The sequence below is a fragment of the Oncorhynchus kisutch genome, linkage group LG17 (genome assembly GCF_002021735.2).
Source record: "Oncorhynchus kisutch isolate 150728-3 linkage group LG17, Okis_V2, whole genome shotgun sequence".
NCBI lineage: Eukaryota > Metazoa > Chordata > Actinopteri > Salmoniformes > Salmonidae > Oncorhynchus > Oncorhynchus kisutch.
In genome coordinates this window covers 17,935,019-17,955,867 of record NC_034190.2, presented here as the reverse complement: position 1 = coordinate 17,955,867, position 20,849 = coordinate 17,935,019, and the positions used below count along the sequence as shown (strand labels likewise).

The 20,849-nt window shown below is 46.0% G+C and overlaps 1 protein-coding gene across 5 annotated transcripts in view; it reads left to right on the top strand.

The window, feature by feature from the left end:
* The window catches only part of adgrb2 (adhesion G protein-coupled receptor B2), a 501,873-nt gene extending 488,101 nt beyond the window's left edge, over positions 1–13,772 (top strand). For all 5 annotated transcript variants that reach the window (XM_031793151.1, XM_031793150.1, XM_031793148.1 and 2 more), the window contains 2 exons: positions 5,211–5,264; positions 9,765–13,772. In XM_031793151.1, coding sequence (XP_031649011.1) covers positions 5,211–5,264; positions 9,765–9,950 — 240 coding nt within the window. In that variant the 3' untranslated portion in view covers positions 9,951–13,772. The remainder of the gene's footprint in view (positions 1–5,210; positions 5,265–9,764) is intronic.
* Positions 13,773–20,849: the final 7,077 nt, after the last annotated feature.

Genomic DNA, 20,849 nt, shown 5'->3' with positions numbered 1-20,849 from the left:
CGAGAGAGAGAGAGAGAGAGTGAGGGAAAGAGACAGAGTGAACCGGCGAGAGAGAGAGAGAGTGAGGGAAAGAGACAGAGTGAACCGGAGAGAGAGAGTGAGGGAAAGAGACAGAGTGAACCGGCGAGAGAGAGAGAGAGAGAATGAGGGAAAGAGACAGAGTGAACCGGCGAGAGAGAGAGAGTGAGGGAAAGAGTCAGAGTGAACCGGCGAGAGAGAGGGAGAGTGAGGGAAAGAGACAGAGTGAACCAGCGAAGGAAGAGAGACGAGAGTGGGGGAAAGAACAGAGTGACAACGGCGATGAGAGAGAGAGAGTGAGGGAAAGAGACCAGAGGTGAACCGGCGAGAGAGAGAGAGTGAGGAAAAGAGGGACAGAGTGAACTGGCGAGAGGCAGAGAGAGAGTGAGGGAAAGAGACCAGAGCTGAACCGGAGGAGAGAGACGAGAGAGGAGGAGGGAAAGAGACAGGAAGTGAACCGGAAGAAGAGAAAGAGAGAGGTGTGAAAGGAAAGAGACAGAGTGAACCGGAGAGAACGAGAGTGAGGGAACAGACAGAGTGAACCGGCGAGAGAGAGAGAGAGAGACGAGAGAGAGAGAGACGATGCAGAGAACTGAAGAGAGAAGCAGAGACGAGAGACGAGAGAGCGAGACAGAGAGAGGGGAAAAGCAGGCAGAAGTGAACGGCCCGGAGAGAGAGAGAGTGAGGGAAAGAGACGAGTGAACCGGCGAGAGAGACGAGAGAGTAGAGGGAAAGAAGAGAGTGAACCGGCGGCGACGAGAGGAGAGAGAGAGAGTGAGGAAAGAGACAGGAGTGAACCGGCGAGAGAGAGGGGAGAGTGAGGGGAAGAGACACAGGAGTGAACCAGGCAGAGAAGAGAGAGAGAGGGGGAAAGAGAAGAGTGAACTTGGCGGAGAGAGAGGAGAGAGAGTGAGGGAAAGAGACAGGATGAACCGGCAGAGAGAGAGAGGGAGAGAGTGAGGCCGAAAGAGACAGAGTGAACCCGGGAGAGAGAAAAGAGAGAGAGTGAAGGAAGAGACAGAGTGAACCGGCGAGAGAGAGAGTGAGGGAAAGAGAAGGAGTGAACGGCGAGAGAGAGAGAGAGAGAGAGTGAGGGAAAGAGACAGAGTGAAAACCGGCGAGAGAGAGAGAGAGTGAGGGAAAGAGACAGAGTGAACCGGAGAGGAGAGAGTGAGGGGAAAGAGACAGAGTGAACCGGCGAGAGAGAGAGAGAGAGAATGAGGGAAAGAGACGAGTGAACCGCGAGAGAGAGAGAGAGACGGAGAGAGAGAGAGAGAGAGAGGGAAAGAGACAGAGTGAACCGGCGAGAGAGAGAGAGTAGAGAGAGAGAGGGAAAGAGGACAGAGTGAACGCGAGAGAGAGAGAGAGTGAGGGAAACGAGACAGAGTGAACCGGCGAGAGCAGAGAGAGTGAGGGAGAGAGACAGAGTGAACAGGCGAGAGAGAGAGAGATATTGTAACTTCAGAGTCCACCTGAGCCCTTTTGCTTTAGAGACCCAAAGCCCACTGTCCTCATCAGAACCCAGAACAATTCTATTTCCCTGTATTATTACCTGACCCTCTGGTACCCACTCATCTCTGGCCCGGGCTCTGCATGCTTGGCCTCGCTTGGTGTCCATTGGTCATTCTGTTTAACATATCTAATCATTTAAATGTCTTCTAATTCATACGTGTGTATTTAATTAATGTACATTTTATTTTGATACCTGTGAGTCTGTAACTGACTGTCTGTCTGTTACTGGATGGTACGTTGTTATTTCATTGGCTCTTTTGGTTTGTTTCTGTTTGTATGTTGTCTGGGTTGGGCTTCGTCATGCTTGGTGCCACATGTCTCTCTGGCTTAGTTTGACTGTAGCCAGGCAGCAAGCAGAACCAAGGGCAGCCAACACAAGAAAGGTAAAATAAAACCCAACACAGACCCCCCCCCCCCACACACACATCCTCCAACCCCCAAAATCAACTCTTCTCACCCCCCTTCATCCCTCTATAGTCTGTGCCCTTACCAGTGGTATGTTTGCTGGTCTGGCTGTGGGTATGTTTGCTGGTCTGGCTGTGGGTATGTTTGCTGGTCTGGCTGTGTGTGTGTGTTCTCTCCACTCCATACCATAGTACATTTAGACAATAGATAGATGATTGTAAAGCTCTAGTGTGTTGTGTGTAGTGTGTAGTGTGTAGTGTGTAGTGTGTAGTGTGTAGTGTGTGGTGTGTAGTGTGTGGTGTGTGGTGTGTAGTGTGTAGTGTGTAGTGTGTGGTGTGTAGTGTGTGGTGTGTGGTTGTAGTGTGTGGGTGTGTGTGTGGTAGTGGTGTAGTGTGTGGTGTGTGGTGTGTAGTGTGTGGTGTGTAGTGTGTGGTGTGTGGTGTGTAGTGTGTAGTGTGTGGTGTGTGGTGTGGTGTGTGGTGTTGTGTGGTGTGTAGTGTGTTGTGAAGTGTGTAGTGTGTAGTGTGTGGTGTGTTGGTGTGTGGTGTGTGGTGTGTGGTGTGTAGTGTGTGGTGTGTGGTGTGGTGTGTGGTGTGTAGTGTGTAGTGTGTGTAGTGTGTAGTGTGTGGTGTGTAGTGTTAGTGTGTGGTGTATAGTGTGTGGTGTGTGGTGTGTGGTGTGTGGTGTGTAGTGTGTAGTGTGTAGTGTGTAGTGTGTAGTGTGTGGTGTGTAGTGTGTAGTGTGTGGTGTGTGGTGTGTAGTGTGTGGTGTGTAGTGTGTGGTGGTGTAGTGTGTGGAGTGTAGTGTGTGGTGTGTAGTGTGTGGTGTGTAGTGTGTGGTGTGTGGTGTGTAGTGTGTGGTGTGTAGTGTGTAGTGTATAGTGTGTAGTGTGTGGTGTGTAGTGGTGTGGTGTGTAGTGTGTGGTGTGTAGTGTGTAGTGTGTGGTGTGTGTGTGTGGTGTGTAGTGTGTAGTGTGTGGTGTGTAGTGTGTGGTGTGTAGTGTGTGGAGGACTGTGTTTCTGTTTCTGCACTGATTCCCCTGTCTCCTTTCCACCTGAACATATGTACTGGTGTAATGCTTGTAGTGAGGTCTCTGACCGCTTCCTTTGTATATTTTCTTCTCTTTGTGAACTTTGACGGGTGATGTCACTGTGGTGTCACTTCCTGCTTGGATGACGGTGGTGGTGGTGGGGATGCTGTCGGTTTCCCTGACATCGTTTCCTCTCTTCCTCACTTGTTTCTTTGTGTTAGATCAGTGGGGTATAGAGGCATGATCCCAGAAAGAGACAGACCAGATTGTATAGGAGATAGAGCTGAGGACAAGAGAGAGATAGTGAGAGAGAGATAGTGGAGTATGGATTAAGAGCGGGAAGGACAGGGGCATTCAGGAAAATACCCCGTGAGAAAGAGTGAGGGATGGTAGAACAAGAGGAAGAGGAGAAGACAAGTGATAGAGAATGAACAGAGAATGAGGGAGAGGGCGAAGGGCAGTCATGAAGAGGGAGAAGAGGAGAAGGTCTGTGTGTTTAAGGTCTGAGGTGAAACACAGAGAATCAGCACCACCAAGCTTTCCACCGCTTCGCCAGCTCGGTCGCCAGGTTGAGGGTCTGGATGTATGGAGGGTTGCCAGATTGGAGCCCAGTGTGGAGAGGATGGGGATGCAGAAGTTGCACAGATCTAGGGTAATCTTACCCTCCCAAAATCATAAGCTTAACCATTAGGGAGGAAATAATAAAACTGACCTTAGAGCAGTGTCCAGGGGCAACTTCATCCTTCTCCTCCCCTTGACCACTGTTTCTCTCTCTCTATTGCCAGTGACCAGGACTGTCCTGACCTTCTTCATGCTTATGATTAGATTAGTATAGCTATAGCCTTTACGTATTTCCAACTGTTTGTGTGTTTCCTGCAGTGTGTGTCTGTGGCGTTTTACTGTGCAGTGTGTGTCTGTGGCGTTTTACTGTGCAGTGTGTGTCTGGGGCGTTTCACTGTGCAGTGTGTGTCTGTGGCGTTTCACTGTGCAGTGTGTGTCTGTGGCATTTCACTGTGCAGTGTGTGTCTGTGGCGTTTCACTGTGCATTGTGTGTCTGTGGCGTTTCAATGTGCAGTCTGTGTCTGTGGCGTTTCACTGTGCAGTGTGTGTCTGTGGCGTTTTACTGTGCAGTGTGTGTCTGGGGCATTTCACTGTGCAGTGTGTGTCTGTGGCGTTTTACTGTGCAGTGTGTGTCTGTGGCGTTTCAATGTGCAGTGTGTGTCTGTGGCGTTTTACTGTGCAGTGTGTGTCTGTGGCGTTTTACTGTGCAGTGTGTGTCTGGGGCGTTTCACTGTGCAGTGTGTGTCTGTGGCATTTCACTGTGCAGTGTGTGTCTGTGGCGTTTCACTGTGCAGTGTGTGTCTGTGGCATTTCACTGTGCAGTGTGTGTCTGTGGCGTTTCACTGTGCAGTGTGTGTCTGTGGCGTTTCAATGTGCAGTCTGTGTCTGTGGCGTTTCACTGTGCAGTGTGTGTCTGTGGCGTTTTACTGTGCAGTGTGTGTCTGGGGCGTTTCACTGTGCAGTGTGTGTCTGTGGCGTTTTACTGTGCAGTGTGTGTCTGTGGCGTTTCAATGTGCAGTGTGTGTCTGTGGCGTTTTACTGTGCAGTGTGTGTCTGTGGCGTTTTACTGTGCAGTGTGTGTCTGGGGCGTTTCACTGTGCAGTGTGTGTCTGTGGCATTTCACTGTGCAGTGTGTGTCTGTGGCGTTTCACTGTGCATTGTGTGTCTGTGGCGTTTCAATGTGCAGTCTGTGTCTGTGGCGTTTCACTGTGCAGTGTGTGTCTGTGGAATTTCACTGTACAGTGTGTGTCTGTGGCGTTTCACTGTGCAGTGTGTGTCTGTGGCGTTTCACTGTGCAGTGTGTGTCTGTGGCATTTCACTGTGCAGTCTGTGTCTGTGGCGTTTCACTGTGCAGTGTGTGTCTGTGGCATTTCACCGTGCAGTGTGTGTCTGTGACGTTTCACTGTGCAGTGTGTGTGAGTGGGGGTGTTTCTCTTTTCATATAATGTGCCACAAGAGAACGGGAGAGGAGGAGTATGAAAAGGAGAGGAAAAGGGGGAATATGTCCATTGGAAGGGAACAACACACCGCTGGCCAGTGGAGATGGAAGAACAATAGTGTTGTTGTTGTTTCAAGGCAGAGCTGTCAGTGACTGTGATTCCCCCCTCTTCTCACACACTCTCTCTCTCTCTTTCTCTCTCCTCCTTCCTCATCTTTTTCTCCCCCTCCCATCTTATCGCAACAGAGGGAAAAGCGATGGAGCATTTCGTCTGCCGGAGGTGAAAAGAACTCTTCGAGTGTAAGTAGAGAAGAGAAGTGGCAGGCAGAGGAAAGAGGGATGGGGGAGAGGGAAGGAGCGAGAGGTGGACTGAGGGAGGCAGAGAGAGAGGTAGATGGAGGGAGAGGAGAGGAGAGGAGAGAGAGGTGGACTGAGGGAGGCAGAGAGAGAGGTAGATGGAGGGAGAGGCGAGGAGCGAGAGGTGGACTGAGGGAAGCAGAGAGAGAGGTAGATGGAGGGAGAGGAGAGGAGAGAGAGGTGGACTGAGGGAGGCAGAGAGAGAGGTAGATGGAAGGAGAGGAGAGGAGAGAGAGGTGGACTGGGGAGGCAGAGAGAGAGGTAGATGGAGGGAGAGTAGAGAGAGGTGGACTGAGGGAGGCAGAGAGAGAGGTAGATGGAGGGAGGGAGAGGAGAGGAGAGAGAGGTGGACTGAGGGAGGCAGAGAGAGAGGTAGATGGAGGGAGAGGAGAGGAGAGAGAGGTGGACTGAGGGAGGCAGAGAGAGAGGTAGATGGAGGGAGAGCAGAGAGAGGTGGACTGAGGGAGGGATAGAGAGAGGTAGATGGAGGGAGAGGAGAGAGGTGGACTGAGGGAGGCAGAGAGAGAGGGAGATGGAGGGAGAGGAGAGGAGAGAGAGGTAGACTGGGGGAGGCAGAGAGAGAGGTAGATGGAGAGAGAGGAGAGAGGTGGACTGAGGGAGGCAGAGAGAGAGGTAGATGGAGGGAGAGGAGAGGAGAGAGAGTTGGACTGAGGGAGGCGGAGGGAGAGGTAGATGGAGAGAGAGGAGAGAAGCACAACTGAGTTAGCGTAGCCTCCCAGGGATAAAGTTATGCTTGACAGCAGCATTACCCACATTTCTGCATTACAAAATGTTGCTTCGCTGGCGTTTAGCATTCAAATTGCCTCCCAGATTATGCTTTTTGCATTCATTCTGCCAACTGTCAGCCCGAGACAACGCAGGGAGATTCATATTCAGGCTAATATTGCCTCCTGGTGGTCAGTGTAGTCACAACAGGCTGTGTGGATCACTGAGGAAATCAAATCAAATCAAAACACATTTCCCCAAGGTGTCTCTCCTATGATAGAGGCAGGTTCATACATATTGGGCTGTTGTTTCAATTGCATCATGTACAAGATAAAGAAGAGAACAGTTGTCTTTGCTTTGTCCTTGTCCACATTAGCAGTAAACAAATGATATCATCCTTTAGAGAGCAGATTTTAGGATGTGAAGAGCGGTTTGGAGGAGTGCTGTGTGTCTGTCTATGTATGTACATGTGACTACCTGTTAGTCTACGCTTGAAACTGTATGTGTGTGTGTGTGTGTGTGTGTGTGTGTGTGTGTGTGTGTGTGTGTGTGTGTGTGTGTGTGTGTGTGTGTGTGTGTGTGTGTGTGTGTGTGTGTGTGTGTGTGTTTTCTGTGACACAGAGAATGGCGAAATGGAGATAGCGAGAGGAGAAGGAACTGGACAGAGAGATTGGGAACAGCGGGAGCGTGTTAACGAACAGCATGACTCTCTGCTTATATTAGCCAATATTCTTCACTCTCCAAAATCCAAAACACACACACACACACAGAAAGGGCACACGGGGTGTGACAGTGCCATCGATTTTGTCCAAATGTACTCAAATATGCACCCAGATACACACACATCACATTTTCATCAGAGGGGGTAGTAGGAAGTGCCTGCCAGAGAATCCATTTAGAGGTGGGAGGTGTTTTTCAAAATGGCCACCTCAGTGAAATAACAACATATTACATCAGAGATGGTGTAGAAGCGAGACTATCCCTTGTGATATGGGTTGAACACTGTGGTGGTGGGATCCAGAATGAGCCAACGTAACTGTCGTTGGATAAACCATCCAAGCAACTCGATGAGGAAATCCCCTAGAGGGTGTTATCTTCCTTCCCTCTAATATCTATGCTACAGAGTTCTGTGTGATTTATTAAGTAATAAGCATCCATTCCAAATGGTTCAGCCCAGGATTCTCTGACTCTCGTCCAACATGGCTACTGACTTTCTGAGTGTGCAGGGTTTTGATTCAGCCCTGCAGCAACACACCTGATTCAGCTACTTATGGCCCAGAGGTTAAACCATAATTAGTTGAATATTCAAATCAGATGTGTCACTGCAGGGCTTGAACTAAGGCCTGATCACCTAGTAGCTTTTCCAGAGAGTTATTCCAGGTTAACCCATTAGGCCATTTTTGCAAACATAGAAATGGAATAGAAGATTTGTGGAGTGGTTGAAAAACGAGTTTTAATGTATATATATATATATATATATATGAAACCACAAAAAGTTGTAGACCTCCAGAAGTCGGGTTCATCCTTGGGAGCAATTTCCAAACGCCTGAAGGTACCACGTTCATCTGTACAAACAATAGTATGCAGGTATAAACACCATGGGACCACACATCCGTCATACCGCTCAGGAAGGAGACGCATTCTGTCTCCTAGAGATGAATGTACTTTGGTGCGAAAAGTGCAAATCAATCCCAGAACAACAGCAAGAACATGGTGAAGATGCTGAAGGAAACAGGTAGAAAAGAGTCTATATCCACAGTAAAACGAGTCCTGTATCGACATAACCTGAAAGGCCGCTCAGCAAGGAAGAAGCCACTGCTCCAAAACAGCCATAAAAAAGCTTATGTAATGTTTAGAGGAAAAAGGGGGAGGCTTGCAAGCCGAAGAACACCATCCCAACGTGAAGCACAGGGGTGGCAGCATCATGTTGTGCTTTGCTGCCGGAGGGGCTGATGCACTTCACAAAATAGATGGCATCATGAGGAGTGAAAATTGTGTGGATATATTGAAGCAACATCTCACGACAGTCAGGAAGTTAAAGCTTGGTCGCAAATGGGTCTTCCAAAGTTGTGGCAAAAATGGCTAAAGGACAAAAAAGTCAAGGTATTGGAGTGGCCATCCCAAATCCCTGACCTCAATCACATAGGACATTTGTGGGCAGAACTGAAAAAGTGTTTGCGAGCAAGGAGGCCTACAAACCTGACTCAGTTACACCTTAAAGGCAATGCTACCAAATACTAATTGAGTGAATGTAAACTTCTGACCCACTGGGAATGTGATGAGATGAAATAAATAAAAGCTGAAATAAAAAATGATCTCTACTATTATTCTGACATTTCACATTCTTAAAATAAAGTGGTGATCATAACTGACCTAAGACAGGCAATTGTTTCTAGGATTAAATGTCAGGAATTGAAAAACTGATGTATTTGGCCAAGGTGTTTGTAAACATCCGACTTCAACTGTACATGAAAGGCCCATTGGCAGAACGTATGCAGCGATCACAGAGCCTGCCGGATGAGTCCAGTGAGAGCCAGGACAGATGAATCCATCTGGGAGATGGAGATGTTGGTCAGGGAGACAGCAGGTAGCCTTGACCTAAAAAAAATGAGATCATGATGCTAATGGTGAACTTATGCTAGCACAGTATCCGTATTCAGTTTGTGAGATGTTAGCATTTATGTGGTGTAGTCAGGTGCATTTTCTTTAGTAAGGTTTATTATCTAGGTTGATTCATTTACATGAGCTGGTTTTATACCACTATGCAACGCACCTTTCAATTCAGAAGTTGCCAAACCTTGCACCACAAATGAGGTGGTTTGCTATGATAAACCATCAACGTGTCTCTGACGAATCAATGTGTCAATGTTTCTATGAAGAATCAATGTGTCAATGTTTCTATGAAGAATCAATGTGTCAATGTTTCTATGAAGAATCAATGTGTCAATGTTTCTCTGACGAATCAATGTGTCAATGTTTCTCTGAAGAATCAATGTGTCAATGTTTCTAAGAATCAATGTGTCAATGTTTCTATGAAGAATCAATGTGTCAATGTTTCTATGAAGAATCAATGTGTCAATGTTTCTATGAAGAATCAATGTGTCAATGTTTCTCTGAAGAATCAATGTGTCAATGTTTCTCTGAAGAATCAATGTGTCAATGTTTCTATGAATAATTAATGTGTCAATGTTTCTATGAATAATTAATGTGTCAATGTTTCTCTGAAGAATCAATGTGTCAATGTTTCTCTGAAGAATCAATGTGTCAATGTTTTTATGAAGAATCAATGTGTCAATGTTTCTCTGAAGAATCAACAGATTCAAACACATCCATAATAACGCACAATATGAAGGTCTGAAGGGTTGCTTTGGGATTGGATTTTTCTGAAGTATCCCCATGAGTTTATAAACAGCTGGTCTCATGGGTAGATTTAACCTGGGGGCACATAGGATCAGCTTTACCATTAGGGGTTAACATGCAAAAACTGACCTTAGCAGTCTAGGATCAGCTTAACCTCCACAGATCCTAACCTTAACCATAAGGGGTGCAAATCTCAAAACTGACCTTAGATCAGCTAGCCAGGTGAAGCTTCACCCTGCTCCATTGTTAAATAATAATGAAAAATAAGAATTAGTTGTATTTAATTACGTACGCAAAAAAAAAAGATCTGACATTCCATGTCTCCTGCGTGTGTGTTTGACATTTGACCCCATGCAGGACAAGTCGACCCCGACCCAAGACGACCAGCACTCCTGGGACAGCTTCAAGACCATGACCCCTGAGCTGTCCATTGTGCCGGGGGAGCAGAAGGACAGGATGGAGCTGCACAACAAGACCACCTGGGACTCCTCGTCTGCCAACACACCTGACACGTCTGAGGGGGACTTCCAGACTGAAGTGTGATGAGGCAGAGAAACACACACACACAAACACACACACACACACACACACACATACACACACACACACATACACACACACAAACACACATACACACAGACACACATACACACACACACACACACACACACACATACACACACACACACACACACATACACACACACACACACACATACACACACACACACACACACACACTTACACACACACACACACACACACACACACACACACACACACACACACACACACACACACACACACACACACACACACACACACACACACACACACACATACAGTTTCAAGCGTAGACTAACAGGTAGCCACATGTACATACATAGACAGACACACAGCACTCCTCCAAACCGCTCTTCACATCCTAAAATCTGCTCTCTAAAGGATGATATCATTTGTTTACTGCTAATGTGGACAAGGACAAAGCAAAGACAACTGTTCTCTTCTATATTTTCAAACAGACTTTAAATGAGAGAACAGGGGCTTGAAAGAGACTTGGACTGAGAAACGGAGACATTTTTAAATGGACAAAAAAACAAACAAAACTTTCTGAAAAATGTCTTGGTTTTATTCACTGGAAAAAAGGATTCTCTTTCACCTGTTTGATGATTTGAAAAAAAAAATGAATATTTCTGCACCGTTCTGTTCTTTTTATAGAGAAGAAATCTCACTGATGTTTGGCACACTGTTAAACCCCTTAGGCTCCCTCTCTTCATTTCTCTCCTTCTTTCCCTTCTAATGGATGACGCAAGCACTCGTTTTTTCTTCAGCTTTTTGGAGGGGTTGGGGAGGGGCAAGTAGGGAGTAAGAACGGATCATTGACATGTGACCTCCTCTGCTTTTGCTAAGTCTCACACTCTTCTCTCGTCATCCTTTTTGTATTGGTATGATTTTAGTTATGATGTCCCTTCTCTTTGGTTAAACAATTTGTGACAAAACAACCTTCAACTGAGTTTGTTGTTGTCTCATTGTCTCTTATATGAAAGTCCTCTTTTATTTTGCGTTTCCGTTCGTGCTTGTGCTACCTTTTCCATGCTGAATTTTAAAGAGTGATTTATTACCCATCTGTGATACGTGAGCTTGCTTTCTGAGGCAACATGTTCTCAACGGTACACCTGTGGGAATTGAGCGAAGGGTATCATCCAGATTCATGCACATTTCCATCGCTCTTTTTCCAGTTCAGTAAAAAAAGTATTTCAAAGTCTTGAAACATTTGAATCAATTACAGACATAACCAACCAAAGCTGTCTTTCTGTCAGGAGAGTGTAGCCGATCTGAAAGTGTTGCTGTACTATTTCCCTTCCCTCCATATGGATCCCAGGTCTTGTTATAAGTGTATTTCAATTCTTCTTACTCCCCCTGCTTTAGGTGCTGTATCGATCACTGTGCCATGCATCCGCTCTCAGACCCTCAAGAAAACAGGGAAATAAAGTCATCTATAGTTTCATATGCAAGGACCCAAGGTGCTTTTGCTACTCTGCTTGTCCGTAGTTGTCTTTGTGGTGAATGAAAGAAGCAAAACAAGGAATAGGTGGATAGTTAGGATAGCAACTCAACCCAAATGTTCCACTTTGGTCAGAAACGCCGACAGGGCTTTTGTGGAAAATGTAGACAGGTGTGAAATCAAAGTCTATCCCCAAACATGTTCATTATATTCCTCTCTCTCTCTCTCTCTCTCTCTCTCTCTCTCTCTGTCTCTCTCTCTCTCTCTCTCTCTCTCTCTCTGTCTCTCTCTCTCTCTCTCTCTCTCGCTCTCTCTCTTCCTCTTTCTCCCTCTCTATTCTATTCTTCTCTCTCTGTTTATCACTCTCACTCGCAGTCTGTCTCACTGTTTCTCTCACTCTCGCATTCCTCACTCCACCATGGATCATGAAATCTTCATGTAACAGTGTAGTCCTTTCTATCAGCCTTTCTATCAGTGCACTAAATAGGTAATAGAGTGCCATTTGGGAAGCAAACAAATCACTTTTGAGTTGACTACATAAAGTTAACTTTGTTTTCAAAATTGAAAACATCAGACACAAAAAAACACCCACACCTGACTGTTTTAATACTACACTCTTGTAAAAAAGGTGCTATCTAGAAACTTAAAGGGTTCTTCGGCTGTCCCCTTAGGAGGATCATTGAAAAAACATTTTTGGTTGCAGGTAGAATCATTATGCGTTCCATGTAGAACTCTTTCTACAGAGGGTCTACATGGACCCCAAAAGAGTTCTACCTGGAACCAAAAAAGGGTTCTCCTGTGGGGACAGATGAATAACCGTTTTGGAACCCTTTTTTCTAAGAGTAAATAGCACAGATCCACTAATCCACTATACTCTTGACTCGCCACTCCCTTCACTAAGCACTGAGAGTTGGTTAGAGAGATGAGGTGTTTTAAAGGTATACCTCCTGGAGGGCACATCTCCAGGGTTAGTCCTTACACACTCCTTAGCAGATGTGCAATACCTCCCAAGTAGACTAGGGCTGTGGAGACCAGTCTCACTGGTCCCTAGTACATGAGAGAAAGAGAGGAGGGATGAGAAAGAGAACAAGCGAGATTGACAGAACAGAATACAATGAGAGAAAAGAGAGTGATATACAATCAGTGAGAGAAAGAGTTATAGAGTGAGAGTAAGGGAGAGCTAGGTAGGTAGAGAGAGAGAGAACTAGAGATGGAGAGTAGCGGTGAGCTCTAACAGTAATTATCCAGGGGAATGTCCTGACATTTGTCCTGACATTTTCTGAGGCTGCCCTCAAACCATCTGTGTAAAGATCCCTAATGGTACAGCGTGGAACACACACGCAGATGGCAAGACAAGAGAGCCTGCCTCTCCAACCTTTACCGCTAATCAGCTGATATGCAGCTCTAGCAGGACAAAGTCGCCCCAGACGCTGATCTAAGGTCAGTTTTGCATTACCTCTCCCTAATGGTTTGGGTTGGAAATGTGGGCAGGGTAAACTGATCCCAGATCATTTTCTAATGGCTACTTATCTCTGACTCATCATACAACTGTGAAGGGAACGTTTGTGATAGGTACTCACACAGAGGAACAGCTGATGGTATCCTAATCCTTGTTCTGTCCTAATCTTAATACCAAATGCCATTACCAGGTGGATAAATACCACACTAGAGAGACAGGTAAGTGAGAGAGTGGGGATGCAACTTCCTGAATTGACAAACATCTACAGATCCTCAAGATCACTAGTGTTTAAATTGGTCCATGACCATGTGACTGTTCCTAAATCTGTTTCATTTCATCAATCAGTGTCCACTTCCTTGGTGATCACCTCTGATCTTTTCTGGGCTACCAGAAAACCCATCTGATTAATACAGAAGAGAACTTCTCTAACTCTAAAGCGATGTGTTGTGTTAGTTTGTTTGTCATGGGCTTTTGAAAAGTTTCAGACTATGACTATACAATCTGTCAACTAGAACTTCAATCATTAAACTTCAAAACAGTGAATCCTGTAAAGATTTAGTGAATTGCACAGATGAGGTATTGAAAGCAGTATGTTTGAAAATGATCTTCAGAGTGTGTGGTTTGGTGCAAGAATATGATACATTTGCTCAACTCTAGATAAATGAGAGGAACAGAAACAGAACCTCTGATCTTGGACTACAGAGGTTACCCTCCAACCTACCATGCTTGAGATGTTGACCTAGCTTCTCATACAACCATCAACGCTCTCCCACTGGTGTTACAAAAGAAAGTCCCTCCTTCCTTTTCCTCCCACATTCATGTTTTTTTTTATACATAAGACTGTACAAAGTAGTCCTCTGTTTTCATAGAGTGTCTGTTTTATATGAAAATAAATTTTCAAATTGATTCAGGTGTGTCATGTTGATACCTGGTGGTTTGGGCCCTTGTCAGAGAACTACTGGAGCCTGGATACAAGTGTGTGTTCTGCTCTCTTGTCAGAGAACTACTGGAGCCTGGATAGCTGTGTGTGTTGTGCTCTCTTGTCAGAGAACTACTGTAGCCTGGATACCAGTGTGTGTTCTGCTCTTGCCAGGGCTGGGTACTAACTGATATGCTGTAGTTCGTGGTCCACAACATCATCTCATACTCAAGGCAATGCATTTCAGTAAATGCAATCCACTTCACTGAATGGAGTTTATCTCAATGAAAGTACTGTATGCTGGGCATGAGATTCAAGTCAGAGTTAAGGTGGTGGATATGCACTTTAAAGAATTGTCATGCCAAATATTGGAGTTGGCCAGATAGCAGAAAAATATCTGGGACCAGGCTAGAAACAGATCTGAGACCAGGCTAGAAACAATCTAGGACCAATCTAGAAACAAATTTGGGACCAGAATAGAAACAATCTGAGACCGAGCTGGAAACAGATCAGGGACCAGGCTAGAAACAATCTGGGACCAGGCTAGAAACAATCTGGGACCAGGCTAGAAACAGATCTGGGACCAGGCTAGAAACAATCTGGGACCAGGCTAGAAACAATCTGGGACCAGGCTAGAAACAATCTGGGACCAGGCTAGAAACAATCTGGGACCAGGCTAGAAACAGATCAGGGACCAGGCTAGAAACAATCTGGGACCAGGCTAGAAACAATCTGGGACCAAGCTAGAAACAATCTGAGACCGAGCTAGAAACAAACTGGGACCAGGCTAGAAACAATCTGAGACCGAGCTAGAAACAAACTGGGACCAAGCTAGAAACAGATCTGGGACCAGGCTAGAAACAATCTGAGACCGAGCTAGAAACAAACTGGGACCAGGCTAGAAACAATCTGAGACCGAGCTAGAAACAAACTGGGACCAAGCTAGAAACAGATCTGGGACCAAGCTAGGAACAATCTGAGACCGAGCTAGAAACAGATCTGGGACCAGGCTAGAACCCTGATCTGGGACCAGGATAGAACCCTGATCTGGGACCAGGCTAAAATACTGCATATTACACTTCCAATTGTCATTTGATTGACACTGTCATTTTGATGAATCAAAATCAACAAAGTGACAACAAACAAAGTGCAACAAGAAGTTTGTTAAATAGTGTTGTTCAGGGATACTCTGTGTACTTGTGTTGGTGCAGCGCTACTGAGCCGAGTGAGAGCATACAACACAGTGCACACGCCTCATACACCCATCGCCTGCTCCCAGAGGCTTGTGGGTAATTAAGTGAGAGCGCAGATGGATCTGCCCACGTGGCGGCCAAACCACACCTCAGGAGAGGCCACTGAGAGGTAGAGAGGAAACAAGTGGAAGGACTAAAATGAGAACTAAACGGAAATGTGAAGGAGAGATCAAAGAGAAAGTGAATAAGAATAGGATACAGAGAGAGAGAGGGAGAGAGAGAGAGAGAGTGACAGAGAGAGAGAGAGAGAGAGAGAGAGAGAGAGAGAGAGAGAGAGAGAGAGTGAGAGAGAGAGAGAGAGAGAGTGACAGAGAGAGAGGGAGAGAGAGAGAGAGAGAGAGAGAGAGAGAGTGACAGAGAGAGGGAGAGAGAGAGAGAGAGAGAGAGAGAGAGAGAGAGTGACAGAGAGAGAGGGAGAGAGAGAGAGAGAGAGAGAGAGAGAGAGAGAGAGAGAGAGAGAGAGAGAGTGACGGAGAAGGGAGAGAGAGAGAGAGAGTGACGGAGAAGGGAGAGAGAGGGAGAGAGAGAGAGAGAGAGAGGGAGAGAGAGGGAGAGAGAAGGAGAGAGAGAGAGAGGGAGAGAGAGAGAGAGAGAGAGGGGGGAGAGAGAGCGAGAGAGAGAGAGAGAGAGAGAGAGAGAGTGACGGAGAAGGGAGAGAGAGAGAGAGAGAGAGTGACGGAGAAGGGAGAGAGAGGGAGAGAGAGAGAGAGAGAGAGGGAGAGAGAGAGAGGGAGAGAGAAGGAGAGAGAGAGAGAGGGAGAGAGAGATAGAGAGAGGGAGAGAGAGGGAGAGAGAGAGAGAGAGAGAGGGGGGAGAGAGAGCGAGAGAGAGAGAGAGAGAGAGAGAGAGAGAGAGAGAGAGTGACAGAGAGACAGAGAGTGACAGAGAGTGACAGAGAGTGACAGAGTGACAGAGAGACAGAGAGTGACAGAGAGTGACAGAGAGAGAGAGAGAGAGAGTGACAGAGAGTGACAGAGAGTGACAGAGAGACAGAGAGTGACAGAGAGTGACAGAGAGAGAGAGAGTGACAGAGAGTGACAGAGAGACAGAGAGTGACAGAGAGTGACAGAGAGAGAGAGAGAGAGTGACAGAGAGTTACAGAGAGTGACAGAGAGTGACAGAGAGAGAGAGAGAGAGAGAGAGTGACAGAGAGTTACAGAGAGTGACAGAGAAGGGAGACATTGATGCATACTCCATTGAATACTTTATTGATCCATTTCCTATTTCTGAGAGCAAACGCTTTGAACTCCCATCACAAGTTCTCCCAGTGGCTTTTGGGTAATTAACTGACCGCTGACGTGCTAAGTCACCCAGGGAGAAGCCACTATGAGATTTGCGTTCACACAGGAAGGGATAGTTAGGGAAAGAGGGAAAGAAGAGGAGTAGGAGGTGACCGAGAGAAAGACGGACATGAAAATGGCAAAGACAAAAAGGTCAAGAGAGAAAAAAAGAAAATGAAAGCGGGAGAAAGAAGTGAGAGTAAAACGTGAGAAAGCAAGGAGAGATCCAGTTCAGCTGTGCTATATCTCTCCATGGGACAGCACTAAAAGACATTGAGAGGCAAGAACAGAGACCATTTGAGGGAGGCAGAGTCAGACCAAGGGAAAGAAAACAGGGAAATTCCATTGGCTTGATGCTGGTGTCATGTTTCCCTGTCCTGAAACTCCCCGTTCTGTGGCCGGCAGATGTTTCAGTCCCCTAGGCTCTGCCTCGACACTGCTCTGGCAGAGAAATACACAGAACGAAGGTGATGGATGGATGGACGGATGAATGGATAGGGAGGAGAGGAGAAGAGAGGGACTTAGTCGTAGAGTTAAGTTCAGATGAAAACTTGTGTGATTTTGTTCAAACTACTGGTCTTGAAATTGTACATTATAGGGTGATATGGCTGCATTCCAAACACTTAAAAGACACACCCTATCCTCTCAGTCCTCAATTTCCGTGAATATTTCTGATGACATATCGTGACGAGTTACACTTGCGGGGCGAGAGGCGAGGGAGGAAGGAATGATTTTTAAATGGACTGCCCTTGCCCGGATATTCATCCCCGGTAGGTAGCTTGTGAGTGCTTTATATGCACTACAGTCAATTATGATTGCATGTCTACTTACATTACCTATATAATTATTAATATACACTTACTGTATGATAGCTAGCAAATTAATTAGCTAACTAACGTTAGCCTGCCTCGCTACTTCTGAAGAAGGAAAATGTTTTGTTTCTACAATTTCCAAAGCTAATCAAACAAAAACATCATATATTTTACAAGACGTGTTTGTGCATTAGTAATTTATTTGCCTTCGTTTTTTATTTACACTTGTATGTTGACTCCATATTGACATTGAGGTTTTAAGTTTTGGCTGCCTCTTCTTAGAGGATCCCAAATCATCCCGAATTGAATTTTGTGGTGTTTCAGGCCCCAAAGTGAACATTATTGTACACTCACAAACTTCATTAAAAATGAGGGGCTTACTTTGCAAACTTCCCTTGCTTGGCTAATCATTTGGACCTACGACAAATATGGCCGCGGGGATTCCCCCAAGGGCATAAGGAGAGGGTAAGGAGAGGGTAAGAAGAGGGTAAGTGGACGTGGGTGTGTCTTTTCTGACTTTGAAATGCAGCCTATAAATGCAATAAATATGCATTTTAGACACAGGTGACTGAAAGACAGTATTACCAAGAAAACCACCCTGCACATTTTGCCTTAGAAATGAATGTAGTTATAACAGTTAGGGCTCCCGTGTAGTCGTGTAACCAACGATTACGGATGAAGACTGTCATGTAAATAAAATAACCGCCTTCATGACTGGCGGGGGAGGGGGGTTTACAGACCGTTGACTGAAGACGGGACAGCTAGGCATTCTTGCAGTTGAGTCTGTTTTTCCAAGGATACGTGGACTCTTTACAGCCTGATGAAATGGTTGGTCTTTGCTAAAACATGCAAGGTGTTGTCGTAACAACCCCTTTCTGCAGCCATGCAGTCAGGAACGGAGGAGAAGAGACTACGTGTGTCTTAATATACTGTCTTTTTTTTGTTTATTTTTGCTATTCAAATGATTACAATGGCTACTGCGGTCATTTGGCTGACCAATAACCATCATCCAAAGTTCCATGACCGTCACAGCTTTCATAACAGTCCTAAAGCATTTTAACAGTGGTTGTAAATAGATTATTACAGGAAGTATGACCAGGCAGCTCAGTTGACCTCATCCATAACATTATGGATCAGATCCCCCTAAGTGCCTCTCTATGGCACACTCTAAATGTTGGCTCCAGCCCTTGGCATTGGCATGGACGGGAGAGTGACTGAATCTGGGCAACTGCCCTGTCACAATGGCATTGGAACCCTGTCTATCAGAATAGGCTTCCGTTGCGCTTCATCAACATTCTAGTCTCACTGAACCATAGAGTGGTCCACTGCAGAGACCCTAGCAGAGCACTGGAGTGAACATCAAAGCACTGGAGCGAGCGATTGTAGACAATGGCTTGTTGCGGAGCCTGCCAAGAGCTCTGGAGTGTTTGGCATAATGCAGCAGTGTCGTGGGGGAGATTCAAGGACTCAAAGTAGCTGGGATGAACTCCACCCGAGCTATCACACATGCACCTGCTTCCAAACAAACACATGACCATATGCCTTACATTAGTGTCCTCTTGTCTATGCTAATGTCAAGCAGCACCCAAGCATTGTAGGAAACACAAATTGTCCATCCAGACAATTATTTTGTAACCCTAACAAGGGGTACTGGCACGACTGCTTTAAAGTGCTGTAATTGGAGAGTCAACGTCACTGCTTCTGGCCCTGCTCAGACTCTTTCACTACAGTGTCAGGTGTTTCCCACCTTCCATGGATGTCTGAGAAGGAGGGGTGAGAAGGTGTGATATTCTCCAGCGGAGGTGCCTCGCAGCTGGGGTAATGAGACAGCACACCCAGCATCGCTTTCCAGTACCAGCTGCCTGGTGACAGATGACCAGAAGTAAAAGCTCTAAATGAGCCACTTCACACTTCCATGCTACTTGTCACACACACACACACACACACACACACACACACACACACACACACACACACAGTGAGTTTCTCCATGGCTAATGCTTTTTCACATCCAATTGAACTGGAAATTACAACCTGGGTGTGATGTTATTCTCAGCAGGTGCTTACATGGGTATGACCGCTGTCCAATAAAAGGAGTGGGAGATATTAACCTAGACAGACTTGTCAAACACCTTTTTCAATAAGAGAAGGTCTTGTGATCTTCTCCAATGATATGCAATAACTAAAGGCAAGAGTTTTGTTTTAACATGACAGTCCCAGGGCTAATGCTTGACTCAGATTGTTTTAACATGACAGTCCCAGGGCTAAGGCTTGACTCAGATTGTTTTAACATGACAGTCCCAGGGCTAAGGCTTGACTCAGATTGTTTTAACATGACAGTCCCAGGGCTAAGGCTTGACTCAGATTGTTTTAACATGACAGTCCCAGGGCTAAGGCTTGACTCAGATTGTTTTAACATGACAGTCCCAGGGCTAAGGCTTGACTCAGATTGTTTTAACATGACAGTCCCAGGGCTAAGGCTTGACTCAGATTGTTTTAACATGACAGTCCCAGGGCTAAGGCTTGACTCAGATTTTTTAACATGACAGTCCCAGGGTTAATGCTTGACTCAGATTGTTTTAACATGACAGTCCCAGGGCTAAGGCTTGACTCAGATTGTTTTAACATGACAGTCCCAGGGTTAATGCTTGACTCAGATTGTTTTAACATGACAGTCCCAGGGCTAAGGCTTGACTCAGATTGTTTTAACATGACAGTCCCAGGGCTAAGGCTTGACTAAGATTGTTTTAACATGACAGTCCCAGGGCTAAGGCTTGACTCAGATTGCGGGAAGACATGGAAAGTTTCAAACACACACACTAGTGACTTCCATATTCACGACACAGGCGTTTTCCCTTCCTTTCAACCCATCTATTACTTTCCTTTGTTCCCTCCACCTCTTTTTTCTCATGGGGCATTATTTCACTCACCACTCATTCTTTCTGTCCCTTTTTCTATATGACTATATCTCTGTCTGTGTTTCTGATCTAATCTGCATCTTCTTCTTCCTACCACCAGTCTATTAAGCCTTGTGAGAAAAGTATGGCACACGCTCACTACACACTACACAAAAATAGTTGAACCCTTTTTGGTTTCCGGGTAGAACTCTTTGGGGTACCATGTAGAACCCTCTGTGGAAAGGGTTGTACATGAAACCCAAACGCGTTGTATCTAGAACCGAAAAGGGTTCTTCGGCTGTCCCCATAGGAGAACCCTTTGAAGAACCCATTTTGGTTCCAGATACAACGCGTTTGGGTTTCATGTACAACCCTTTCCACAGAGGGTTCTACATGGTACCCCAAAGAGTTCTACCCGGAAACCAAAAAGGGTTCGACTTGGGGACAGCCACAGAACCCTTTTGGAACCCCTTTACACAGCATACAGAGAACATACGTTTCACAATCTCCTTCCCTCTCCTTTCTCTCCCTTTTTTCATTCCTCCTTTCATGGAAGTCGAGGAGTCTCCGCCTCGGCTGCCTGGAGAATGGTTTGAGATAAAAGAAACAGTGCATATAGGGACCAAGCCTCGCCTTCGGGGGAGGGAAACATTATTTGATCCCACTCGAAGAGCCACTCCGCGCCAAGCCAAGCAAAGCCAAGCCAACCCACGGCAAGACAGGAATAGAGCCTTCCCCATCCGCTGCTTCAGTTAATAGATCACAACTGACTGGGGGAATTGGTTGGGATTCGACGTAACAGCGGCAAAGCTATACG